The 13,031-nt window shown below is 35.1% G+C and overlaps 1 protein-coding gene across 6 annotated transcripts in view; it reads left to right on the plus strand.

Moving 5' to 3' along the window:
- DNM3 (dynamin 3) overlaps nt 1-13,031 on the plus strand; it is a 571,218-nt gene that overhangs the window by 461,917 nt on the left and 96,270 nt on the right. For all 6 annotated transcript variants that reach the window (XM_036859907.1, XM_036859878.1, XM_036859887.1 and 3 more), the window contains one exon: nt 9,890-10,001. In XM_036859907.1, coding sequence (XP_036715802.1) covers nt 9,890-10,001 — 112 coding nt within the window. The remainder of the gene's footprint in view (nt 1-9,889; nt 10,002-13,031) is intronic.

Below are 13,031 nucleotides of genomic sequence, written 5' to 3' on the forward strand. Positions count from 1 at the left end.
TTTGTACTTTATATATTTTACTTGTGCATTTAGCCAATGCTGGGCGTGGTGTGAAATAAGCTCTTCACGCATATAACCTTATTTTATTATCATAGTAAGCCTGAGATAGATAATGCTATTATCCCCATTTTATAGATGAGTAAACTGAAATTCAAAGAGGTTGCCCTCTCCAATGTCATATAAGATAATAAATGATAATAATAGCTGGGATTTCAATAGGTGTTTATGGTCTTTACTATATTCTACTGTGCTTTACTTAAACTTACATTAGTAAAAGTTTTCTGTCCAGAAAGCAGGCAAAAATTCTGCCAAACTTCTTCCTTACATATGAATAATATCGCATCTGGAGATTTGTGATCAGTTGCTGGCATCTCATTTTCAGAAAATCCATTTAAAATAGAGCGAATTCACAAGAATGCAAGAAGGATGCAGTGTTATCTAGAAACCTCTTCATATGAGAAACATTTGGAAAAGTTGGCAGAAGTGTTGGCTTGGGGACTAGAAGACTTGTGGGACACGTAATATCTGGTCTCAGATGTTTGAAGAACTGTCATAGGCAAAGAAATTAAACTTCACATTTTTAACACCCAAAGACATTCTTATGACGTGAATGAAAGTTATGTATATAATCAAAACATGGGCTCATCATGTGGTCATGTTCTCTACAGTGTAACACTTAAAAGCCTTTTACTTATGGGATAAAATTTCTTATGGTCATTTTTAATACTGAGATGAATTTCATTTTTTCAAACTGCAAAACATATAGTTCAGCTTGATTTCATAGTGAAATCATTCAGAAGCCCGTATCTGTGTGATTGCAGCTGACATAGACTAAACAACAACAAAAAATGCAGTCAGTACAAATTGCTGTGGGTTATCTATATAGCTACGGCATGTGGTGAGAACCTGGAAGCTGCATCCACAGAATTTATGAGACTTCCAGTAAATCAGCTCAGTTTAGTGTTTTAGACCTGTATCCAACTCTCCTTGGATGTCTAGACACAGCCTAAGACGAGGCTTCAAAAATGGGTAAAAATGAAGCAGCCAAAGCCACCAGAAGCCTTTGACCCTCTTCTAATGTTTCAACCAGATAATTATTTTCCCTCTCAAGAATTTGGCTATCCTTTGCAGGAAAAAAATCAAGATTTTCCATTTGAAGAGCCCCTGAAAGAAAATACTCTGGAGAAAGGTCAGTAAGAGTGGGCCAAAGCTGAATTCTTCAGATCTGCTTAGAGAGTGTGGAAAGTCTGTACCCTCTACTTTTCGTGCTTTCCAGCTGGCCAAGAGCTCCCATGGCATTTGTCCAGCTTTGCCTTCCCCATACCTTTACATCTTAAAGGAACTCATACTGTGCAGTGGAAATGCCTCAGATGGAAACCTAAGTGATAGTTAAAAGCTATTGTAGAGAGGTAATTAGAAAATTAAAAACTGATGAATTTTGATTCCATCAAGATAATCCATTACCCTTTCTGCTCTGTAGCAAAGATATGACCTTTCAAATTTTCCAACAATAAACTGTCATACTAGGAAAATATATTTCCTTTAAATATGTCCCACTTTAATTAAAATTACTCATTCTACTTATTATGGTTTGTCTCTTCAAACTTTTTAAATCTTAGGTTTTCTGTAGAAAGTTAAAGGTCCAGTCAAAAATGAAAAAGGTGGTTTTAAAAATAAGCACAGTCCAAGTTCATTCCATAGTTCATTTATTCATTGATTCCTTGGTTCGTTCATTCAACTAATATTTGTTTTACAGAGGCTATATGCCGAGGAACGTGGTAGGCCCAGGTTGTGCCGTTAATTAGCTATGTGATTTGGGGAAAGTCACCTAATCTCTCTGAATCTCAGCTTCCTCAACTGTAAAACAGCTCTATAACCAACTTTGCAGGGTTGCTATGAAGGTTAAATAAGATGACATCTTATAAGATGGTGAAAAATTAGAAGCTTCTCTTTTGCCCTTCTCCATCCATTGCTATATCCAAAAACTCATATACAACAGAGACGGAAAGTCTCAAAATCACTGGAAAGTGGAAATGTCAGTCAACTATTTGCAAGACTCACAGAGTGAACTAGATTGAAATCCTTTGAGTGACCATTGCGTGCATTACCCTGAATAAGAAAAACTGGGCTAAACAGCAAAAAACAATAAGAAATTTCTTCACTTACTCACTGAATCAATGTGAGAAATGTGGAGAGTGCCCCAACCAGAAATTTAGATAGCTAACTCTAGTTTGAGCCAGCTCAAAAAATGAATCCAAGTAAGAGTTTACAAATTGAGAAGTCCAGGTAGAAGATGCCTGATGATAAATCTTTATTAAAGTTAAACATGTAGAGTTCCATCTAAATAATTGCTTAAGTGTAACAAAATTGAATACAAAAGTAAAAAAAGAAAAAAGGAGCCTCAAAGAAATGTGAAAACAATAATTCAGAAATAATATTCTAGGTTAATATTTCTAGACAGATTTGCAAATGTCATGAGATAATGTGGAAAGTAAAAGCTTCTAAATCCCCCAAGAAGCCAAAAATTATTATTTTATTCCTAAAGTTTATATACAGGAATTTTATATACAAAAATGAATTCAAGAATGATTTGGAAAACTTTAAGATGGTCATTTACCTGTAGAACTGAAAACCACTAAAATAATATAGAAACCAAAAAGGCGAGAAATAAACATGATTAAAACTTTCCTAATTGTAGGAGGTGATTTTCAAATTGGGATGAAAAATAAAAGCCTACTTTACAGTTAACATTTATAACAGATATTTCTTTTTAAAAACTAAAACAAATGGATAAAAGCAAAAAAGTAAAAGAGACAAAGATATGTCAGGCAAAAGCAAATAAAAAATGAAAAATTATTACAGTAATATACAAAAAGTATGTAATGAAATGAGAACAAAGAACATCATTTCCATAAATATATAAAAATGCTCATCCTCCTTTGCAAAAATATTAAAGCTTTGATGGAGAATCACTTTTTTAAAATTTGTTTATTTTACTTATTAATTTTTGGCTGCATTGGGTCTTCGTTGCTGAGCGTGGGCTTTCTCTAGTTGTGGTGAGCGGGGGCTACTCGTCATTGTGGTGCGCAGGCTTCTCATTGCGGTGGCTTCCCTCGTTGCGGAGCATGGGCTCTAGGTGCGTGGGCTTCAGTAGTTGCAGCACATGGGCTCAGTAGCTGTGGCTCATGGGCTCTAGAGTGCAGGCTCAGTAGCTGTGGCACATGGGCTTAGTTGCTCCTCGGCATGTGGGATCTTCCCAGACCAGAGCTCGAACCCGTGTCCCCTGCATTGGCAAGCAGACTCTTAACCACTGCGCCACCAGGGAAGCCCCAAGAATCATTTAAATTATAAAATTTGCAAAGATGTTTTAAAGATGATAGTCAATATTTTTAAGGGTGTGATGGTAGTCATTATTCAGTAAGTATTTATTGAATACCTAGTAGTGCTAGTCACTTAGTAAGACCTAGCAGTATAGTGTAATCAAATGAACACATCCAAATATGCCTTCCCATTTATGAAGATCTTATAATTTTCTTAATTTAAAAAAATTTATTTTTATGTATTTTATAGCCTTTCTCCTAGTGTGAATGGAGTGTTTTTTCCATTTCAAAGTTATTGGGAGTATTGAGGAAAGTCATTGATTTGTATTTCTTTAAACATCTTTATTGGAGTATAATTGCTTTACAATGGTGTGTTAGTTTCTGCTGTATAACAAAGTGAATCAGCTATACATATACATACATTCCCATATCTTCTCCCTCTTGCGTCTGCCTCCCACCCTCCCTATCCCACCCCTCTAGGTGGTCACAGAGCACCGAGCTGATCTCCCTGTGCTATGTGGCTGCTTCCCACTGGCTATCTATTTTACATTTGGTAGTGTATACATGTCCATGCCACCCTCTCACTTCATCCCAGCTTACCCTTCCCCCTCCCCGTGTCCTCAAGTCCATTCTCTACATCTGTGTCTTTATTCCTGTCCTGCCCCTAGGTTCTTCAGAACCATTTTTTTTTTTAGATTCCATATATATGTGTTAGCATACAGTATTTGTTTTTCTCTTTCTGACTTACTTCACCCTGTATGACAGTGTCTAGGTCCATCCACCTCACTACAAATAACTCAATTTCATTTATTTTTATGGCTAATATTCCATTGTATATATGTGCCACATCTTCTTTATCCATTCATCTGTTGATGGACACTTAGTTTGCTTCCATGTCCTGGCTATTGTAAATAGAGCTGCAATGAACATTGTGGTACACGACTCTTTTTGAATTATGGTTTTCTCAGGGTATGTGCCCAGTAGTGGGATTGCTGGATCATATGGTAATTCTATTTTTAGTTTTTTAAGGAACCTCCATGCTGTTCTCCATTGTGGCTGAATCAATTTACATTCCCACCAACAGTGCAAGAGGGTTCCCTTTTCTCCAGACCCTCTCCAGCATTTATTGTTTGTAGATATTTTGATGATGGCCGTTCTGACCTCTGAAGACCTTCGAGCCTCAGCTCCCAGCCCCCACCCGCCCCAGTGGGTGAGCAGACAAGCCTCTCAGGCTGGTGAGTGCTGGTTGGCACCGATCCTCTGTGCGGGAATCTCTCTGCTTTGCCCTCCGCACCCCTGTGGCTGCGCTCTCCTCCGTGGCTCCGAAGCTTCCCCCTCCGCCTCCCACAGTCTCTGCCCGAGAAGGGGCTTCCTAGTGTGTGGAAACCTTTCCTCCTTCACAGCTCCCTCCCTGTGGTGCAGGTCCTGTCCCTATTCTTTTGTCTCTGTTTTTTCTTTTTTCTTTTGCCCTACCCAGGTACGTGGGGAGTTTATTGCCTTTTGGGAAGTCTGAGGTCTTCTGCCAGCGTTCAGTAGGTGTTCTGTAGGAGTTGTTCCACATGTAGATGTATTTCTGATGTACTTGTGGGGAGGAAGGTGATCTCCACAGCTTACTCCTCCGCCATCTTGAAGGTCCCTCCATGATTTTTGTATATTTGTCTTGCAGTCAGTGTTAGTCTTTTAAGCAAGTATCTTAATACTAGCAGTGTTTTGTAAAAGCAACTTGGGTTTTCCAATTCTTTCTGAGTTAATTTTGTTGATTTATATTTTTTAGGATATTAGTAATTACCTCTAGGTTCTTAGTTTTGACATAAGATTGCATAAAGTATTTGATTGTAATTTTCTCAATCACCTATATATTTGTGGGTATGTATTCTATCCTTTCTCATTTGTGATCTTGTATACTTTTGTTTTCTCCCCTAATTAGGATTATAAGTTTATTATCTATTACTAAAGGGAAGATACTCATGGATGTCTTTATCCTTTATGTTATCTTAATATTTCATTAGTTTTGGCTTTAATCTATGTTAATTTCCTTTCTTGGCTTATTTTGGTTTTTTATCCTAATTTAATACTTTCCATAGATGAATATTAATTTTTTCTCTAAATGATGAACATATTTAAAGCCATAAGTTTTCCTACAGCCTTTGCTGTGCTCCACTGGTTGGATATGATGTGTTTATATATTTTTTATTGCTTTCTAAATAATTTACAATTTTGTTTTAGTTTCTTCTGTAATACAAGGATTATCGAGGAGTGTGCTTGCTTTTTATTTTCTTTCTGAGTCTTTTGTTTAGAAATTCATTTTTTCTTTTTCTTTTTTTTTTTTGTTTTGTGACCAAAGAATGGGATTCATAAAATCTCTCTTTTTTTTAATTTCTTAAAGCTGATATTGTGTATGTGTGCAGATCCAAGTATATGACAGATTTTTGTAAATGGTTTGTTGATGATGAAAACATCTTTATCTTCTATTTAAGCGATAAAGGAATCTATTAAATTTACTTAATCTGTTGTACTATTTATTTCTTTTATGTGCTTACTTATTTTTTGTCCACTATATCTAATTTGAAAAATGCCATATTAAAAACTTTCCATATTTATATTTTAATTAATCATATGCAGTAGTTATGTCAAGTTTATCCTACATTTTTAAGTAACATTTGCTTCATTTACTTGTCTATTATATTATTTGGTGCAAACAGGTTTATAAGTATTTTCCAGTCTTCATAAATTGTACTTTATATCATTATATAATATTTCTATTTGTTCTATTTAGTGCTTTTAAATTGTTTATCCTGTTCAGTACTTTTAAATTCTATCTTGCCTATATTAATATTGCCATTCATGCTTTTTTTTTTTTTTTAGATTTTTTTAAAATTAATTAATTAATTAATTAATTTATGGCTGTGTTGGGTCTTCGTTTCTGTGCGAGGGCTTTCTCTAGTTGCGGCAAGTGGGGAGCACTCTTCATCACGGTGCGCGGGCCTCTTACTATCGCGGCCTCTCCTATTGAGCACAGGCTCCAGACGCGCAGGCTCAGTAGTTATGGCTCACGGGCCCAGTTGCCCCGCGGCATGTGGGATCTTCCCAGACCAGGGCTCGAACCCGTGTCCCCTGCATTGGCAGGCAGACTCTCAACCACTGCGCCACCAGGGAAGCCCCATTCATACATTTTTATTTCTTTGTTTTGTGTTCATCTGATATATCTTTACCTGTTCCTTTATTTTTGCAAATAACATATAACTGGGTTTTATTTTTTTAACCTAAATTAACTGTTTAGCTGAGAGAATTCAGTTCACTTTTATTAATTTAATAATTAATATACTTGATTTTATTCCTATTGTTAAAATTTCCTATTTTATTTTGTTGTTTCTTTTCTTAATTTTTTGTTGATTTGATCAAGAGGCTATTAATTTTCTTTATTTTTTCTTTTTTAATTTGGGAGTTCTGTACTTTCTATTTTTTTAATATTTACACTCATCAGTACATAACCCTATTATTCCATGTGGCAAATTATCAAATATTTCTCTCCCAAGACACTTTCTTCTCCTACTTCTCTCCTCGCCCACTTCTTCCAACAATATGAGAACTCTGGGATCCCTTTGCTTCCCTACTCTTTGCTCATATACCCATCAGAGGAGAACTTGTGAGCATCTTTTTTTCCTTCCACCCTCCCCTGAGTTTTAGACTATTTGAATTTCTGTTGCAATGTGTCTCTTCTTCTTTAAGAGTTCTTATTTAGTACTTATATTGCAATTCTTAGATGAGCTATCATTATTTATTTTGATTTGACTCTATGGATACAGCAAATTTTGTTGCTCACCACTGTTTTCTCTTCTCTTAGTTTTTCTTCAACCTTGAACACTCTCTGCAGGTTCATTCAGTGTTGTTGTAATCCTAATACTGCCTTAGCATCTCCCTCAGATTGGGTATATGGTGATACCCTGGCTGGATGTGGGACTCTGAGTCTGCAGTCCTCTTAAGAATCCATGAATACTATTTCATTGCCTTCTACCTTTTGAATGTTCAGTCCAGTGCCAGTCTAATTCTTTTTCCTTTGTAAGCAACTTTCTCTTTCTTTACAGAAGACTTTTCTTTATCTCAGAGCTCAAGATTTATACTAGCATGTGTGTATGTGATAATTTTTCTCATCAGTTCTACCTGAAACAGCACTTTCAATGTAAAGATTTGGATCTTTCTAAAAATCAGGATAAGTTTCTTTTTTAAAAAATAGTTTCTTTTTTATAATTATTTTTCTCCTCCCATCTTCCTTTTCTTTTTCTGGAACTCCTATTATTTACAGGTTAGATGTTCTGGGTCTTTCCTCCACACTTCTCTCTTTATATTTTTCTAATTCTCCTACTGGATCTTAACATCTACTAATTCTAATCTCAAGATTGATCATCCTTTCCTTCAACTTATCTACTCAATATATTAACTTAAAAATCTTATTTTTCTTAGTTCTATAAGTCTTTTTTAATGCCCTTTTGTACCTCTTCAAATACTTATTATTCTTTTGCTACCCCCAGCCTTTCTCTTTTGTTGATAGACTGCTCTGATTGCCTTCTTTATTCTTTGTCTCTCTGGCTGTTAGACCTCTTTGGGTGTCCTTTTATTTTCCTTTGTTCATTGTGGCACAGGTGCAACTGCTGGGTACTTTAAGTGGACTGGTCCCATGAGTGTGGGAAGGCACAGGAGTTAACTGTGCGATGAGGGAAGGACAGATAGCTGCAGACAGAGAGAGAGCAGTATATTCAAAGACTTTGGGAGTAAGCATGGCATATATGAGGAAGTAAAAGGCCAGTGTGGCTTAAAAATCAAGGGAGAACAGAGTATGAAAAGAAGCTAGAGAGTAAGGTAATGTTGGGCCAGACTGTGCAGGGCTTTGTAGGCCATCATAGTGAGTGTGGTCTTTTCCTAAAAGCATGTAGTATTGCAGTGTTTTATACCAGGGGTTTTAACTGGTATAACCAGGTATATTTATATGAATATCTGATTCACATTTTCAGAAGATAATAAGGATTCCGTGTAGAGAGCAAATTTAAAGTGGTCGTGTGATGCTGCGAGACTAGTGAAGAGATGTAGTAATAACCCAAAAGAGAGATGATAATAACATGATGGTCAATATACAGGAAGTACACTTATAAGTGGTAAAATGTAAGGAGGTGTATGAGAGTGTGGAAGATGTCTAAGATACCTCCAAAGTATCTGCATTACACTGATGCTGCATGAAATGGGAACATCAAATTGGAAATCACCAATTCAGTCATCCATGTCACAGTGCCTTTGAGATACTCAAGTGGAGAAGTCAATAAGCAGTACGAATCGAGCAGGTCTGGACAGGGGATGTAAATATGTAAGCCATCTGAGTTAGGTGTAAATTGAAACTCTTAGCCGTGAATGAGAACACCTTGGGAGAGATAAAGAAGAGAAAAAGGTTGTTAATCTTGTACACTGCTAGTATCTGTCTAAATTGGATTATCTTTTCTGGAAAGATGATTGGAACGTGTATCATTGTCTTCAAAAGTGATTATAACTTTGATTCTGTAACTCTATCTGTAAGAATCTATCCTCAGAAAATAATAGTAGTAAATTAAAGTAGAAAGGCTTATGGATAAAAATATTTATTTGAGCATTATTTATGATGGCAAATAAAGTAAATTACTTATCTAATGTTACGAGGAGGTCAAGTAAATTATCATACATTTATATTAATGAATATTATACCATTATAATTTGATGTTTATGAAGATGTAATAGCATAAGTATATGACCATGATATAATAGTAAGTGAAAAGGACACAAAATTGAGAGAGAGAGAGAGAGTGAGTGAGAAAGAGAGAGAAACTCAACTGTGGAAAAATGCATAGAACAAAAGAATATAAAGAAATAGGTTTATCTGTAAATAGTAGAAAATGGTTGATTTTATCCATTTTTATACTTTTATCTAGTTTCTAAATTATTCTAAATGGGCATTATTACATTTTGTGTATTATTTTATTATTAAGAAAGGAAATACAAAATTATAGTATTATCCAGTTGTCAATATGCACTTCATAGGCACTTTACTCTGTTAAATATTAGTTAATGTTCTTTCCTTTTCACAATATTGATGAGCATTTGTGATTTGAATCCAGCACAATATTTTAGTTTTTTGAGATTATTGCCATAATTTTAAAGTTTTATGAGCCATTTAGACTTGTAAATTAGTTTCAAAAATTCATCTAATTACTAGACAATAGCAAATCCATTCCCCTCAGAACAACTCCCTGTCAGTTGGCACTCCGTGTGTCATACTGAGAACATTTGTTATTTCCTTCCCTTCTTATTGCTTAGCAGTACAGATAACTGTAAATTCTTTAATGTGAGGGTTTTTTAATTGTATAATACATACATATAGGAATGTGCTAATTATTTTAAATGCAATAGATTGTTTTTGTTTTTCTTCAGTGACTGTCAGATAACCCTTTATTTGGATTGTCGTTTGTATCATCATCTGCAGGGATATGAAATCATTTTGAATTTGGTTCAAAACTAAAAGCACGATTTTTTTTTTTTTTTGACTCCAGGAATGTATACAAAGACTATCGCTTTCTCGAGCTGGCATGTGATTCACAGGAGGATGTAGACAGCTGGAAGGCTTCTCTACTAAGAGCTGGGGTTTATCCAGATAAATCTTTAGTAAGTTGGATATATCTCTTATTTTAAAATTATTAACCATGTTTAAGAAAGCATAATTCTACATACTATATGCTGGAGAAGCTAGTTCTTGTTTGACTTAATTAATTTGCCATAGTTTTAACTGCTACTTTGCTTATATATTTTTTTATCCATTAGATTTCTATTATAAGAAGTTTATCAGTATATTTTTAAAGAAAATGCCCAACTTTGCCATAAAACATAACATATGTAATCTCAAAGCAAGAGAGTTTCTTTGTTTTAATTTAAAATTTTATTTTCCTTTATATGCTGTTCTACAGTATACTATTCTATAGTATTCATATAAGCAGCTTATAACATTCTTCATATAGTCATAGTATATATATCATCAATCATAACACTATTTCATATTCTTTAAAATGTACTTATTTTTATAAAAATCTACCTCCTTTCATTATGTCTGTAGTACCTATATCCAAAATTAAACTCTGGTTAATGTCATTGTGAGTATAAAAGAACAAAAAAATATTACATTGCTATATTAATAAAGATAAGTTATTCCCACTTATCTTTATTAATATACTTCAAGGGTCTTAGAGACACTTCTCTCATTCAAGTTAATAAACAGACCTTCTATTTGTGTTCTTTGGAAAATGTAATATTACACAGACTAGTCTGGATTTAAACTTCAGAATTCCCACCCAACATATATACACACACCATTAAACAGACTCTGCAGATGAGTGGCTCTCACTGCTTACTTGCTACCCCCGAGACATTGTACTATCTGGGTTCCCCCCCAGAAGTTAAGCAATGAGACTGAGCTTTAAGAATTTACTCCAGCTTGACCTTTGTGGTGCTTAGATTGGCTGTAGATTGTTTATAGGACTGACCGTGTATAAGCTGGGTTATTTCTATGCCCCAAATAGGGATAGAGTCTTCTCAAGGGAAAGTCTGAGATGTGAGCACATTGTGGGACAATTGAAGCATCTTGGGGTGGATTTCAGACCTGACCATATCCCTGAGGTTACACTGGAATTTAACAAAGTTCCAGGGGTAAAGGATAGAGGATTTGTGCCAAAACATTCTCCTTGTTGCTATTATTTTAGTTCTCACGTAGACCTCTTAACCCTATATCAACCTCCACTTGTCTGGTTAACACCTAAAACAGTGAACCCCCATGACACACCCTGTGCCTTCCAAATGAGGTGAAACCAGACTCTTTCCAGGTGATATGCAGTACAGAGGTATCTTCTGTACCACTTCTATTTTTGTTGTTAATTCTAATCATTACTTATTACTCTTTCCTATCCATTGATGGTAGTGTGTTTAATTTCTATATTAAACATTCTATATTAAAAATGCACATATACTTAATGTTTTATTCATTCATTCCACAAAAGCCTGTTGAGCACGTGGTTTTTGCCAGCTACCTTTCCAGGCACTAGTGATGCAGAGGTGAACAGTGAGGTCCTGCCCCCCTCAAGGAACAGACATTAAATAAATGAATTGATACAGTATAATTGTAGAGTGTGATTTGTTAGAGTGATAAGTTCTATAAAAAATTAAATTAAAGGGACAGATAGTGAGAATGAGGGGCAAGTGAGCTTTATTTTAGTAAGGTGATTAGGGAAGGCCCCTTTGAAGAGTTGACATTTGAGTAGGCTCCTGAAAGAAGCGGGGAATAAGTAATATGAACGTCTGATGGAGAGTGTTCATAGCAGAGGGCTAGCAGGTACAAAGCAGCTCAGTGTCTTAGAAGAGCAGCAAAAAAAGTCAAGAGTGTCTAGACACAATGAAGGAGAACAAAAGTAGTTGATGATTTCCAAAAGTGGTCAGTAGCCAGATTATGTAGGCCTTGAAGGAGGTGGCCAGCATTTGAGTTTTATTCTGGGTGAGATGGGAAGCCATTGGAGGGTTTCAAGCCAGTTAGTGACATGATAAGATTTATATTTTTAAAAGATTGTTATGGCTGGATTGTTACGAGAACCAGCACAGCCTGTGGGTTAAATCACAGGCTTTAGCATCAAACTACATAGACTGAAATTCCTGAAGCTCACATACAAGCTGTGAGATCTCGGTAAGGTTTTCTAGCCCTTTTATCTTTCAAGATTCCCACATCTAAAATGGAGATAACAAGAGTCTGCTATAGCGTGGTTGACAGGATTAAATGAGATAATGCAGGGAAAGCACTGGATAGGTTAAACACAAGTAAGCACTCTATTTTTATTTATAATGATGATGATGATAATAATAATTATCATTTTCATCACAGACTACTTACTTAAGCAAGTAGAAGAGAGTTTAAAACATTGTGGATATTTATAATACAGCCCAATGAGATTGTAAATACTTTATGATATTTTTTGTCTTCCAAGTACGTTTGGTTATATAAAATGTCAGTGTGTTTGTGTGTGTGTGTGTGTGTGTCTTCCTTCCAAGGAACTGTAATGTTTGTGAAAATGTTTTCTTACATCATGATTTTGTCAACTAAACTTATTTTAAATGCACTACACAAGTTTGCTATTTTTAAAAAAATTATGTAATGCATCTCTTGTGAGCAAAAAACTGTCTTGGAAAAGCAAAATTACCCATCCCTCTGTGAACTCTTTTTATAAATCTGAATTTTCATGTATCCATAGCTCTACACAAAAGAAGATGCTCAATGAGATATTTGCTATTTTTTTTTTATTAGGCTGCTCAATTTGAAGCAAATCTAGAGTTGTCCTACACAAACTGTTTTGATTCTTTTCACATCATTTTTATTTGCTTATTAACATACATTTGGTACAATTGCTTGGAAAATCGAGACAAAGGGGCTTTTTACTACATGCCAAAGACATGACAGGAAATTAAACTTGGCAGTGTGCCATGAGCATCGCTTTTCTCAGTTTTCATCATAAACAATATTTGCATTTCTTATGCACCATGTAGTTCTGCAGGTTATATTACATTATTACTTGACTTTCAGATGTTTAAATGGAAGCTAATTACTGAAAGCAATCTAAGTAGAATGCTTATCTAAACATTGCATTTCGTGAATACTCTTAA

This window comes from Balaenoptera musculus, chromosome 1 (genome assembly GCF_009873245.2).
Source record: "Balaenoptera musculus isolate JJ_BM4_2016_0621 chromosome 1, mBalMus1.pri.v3, whole genome shotgun sequence".
NCBI lineage: Eukaryota > Metazoa > Chordata > Mammalia > Artiodactyla > Balaenopteridae > Balaenoptera > Balaenoptera musculus.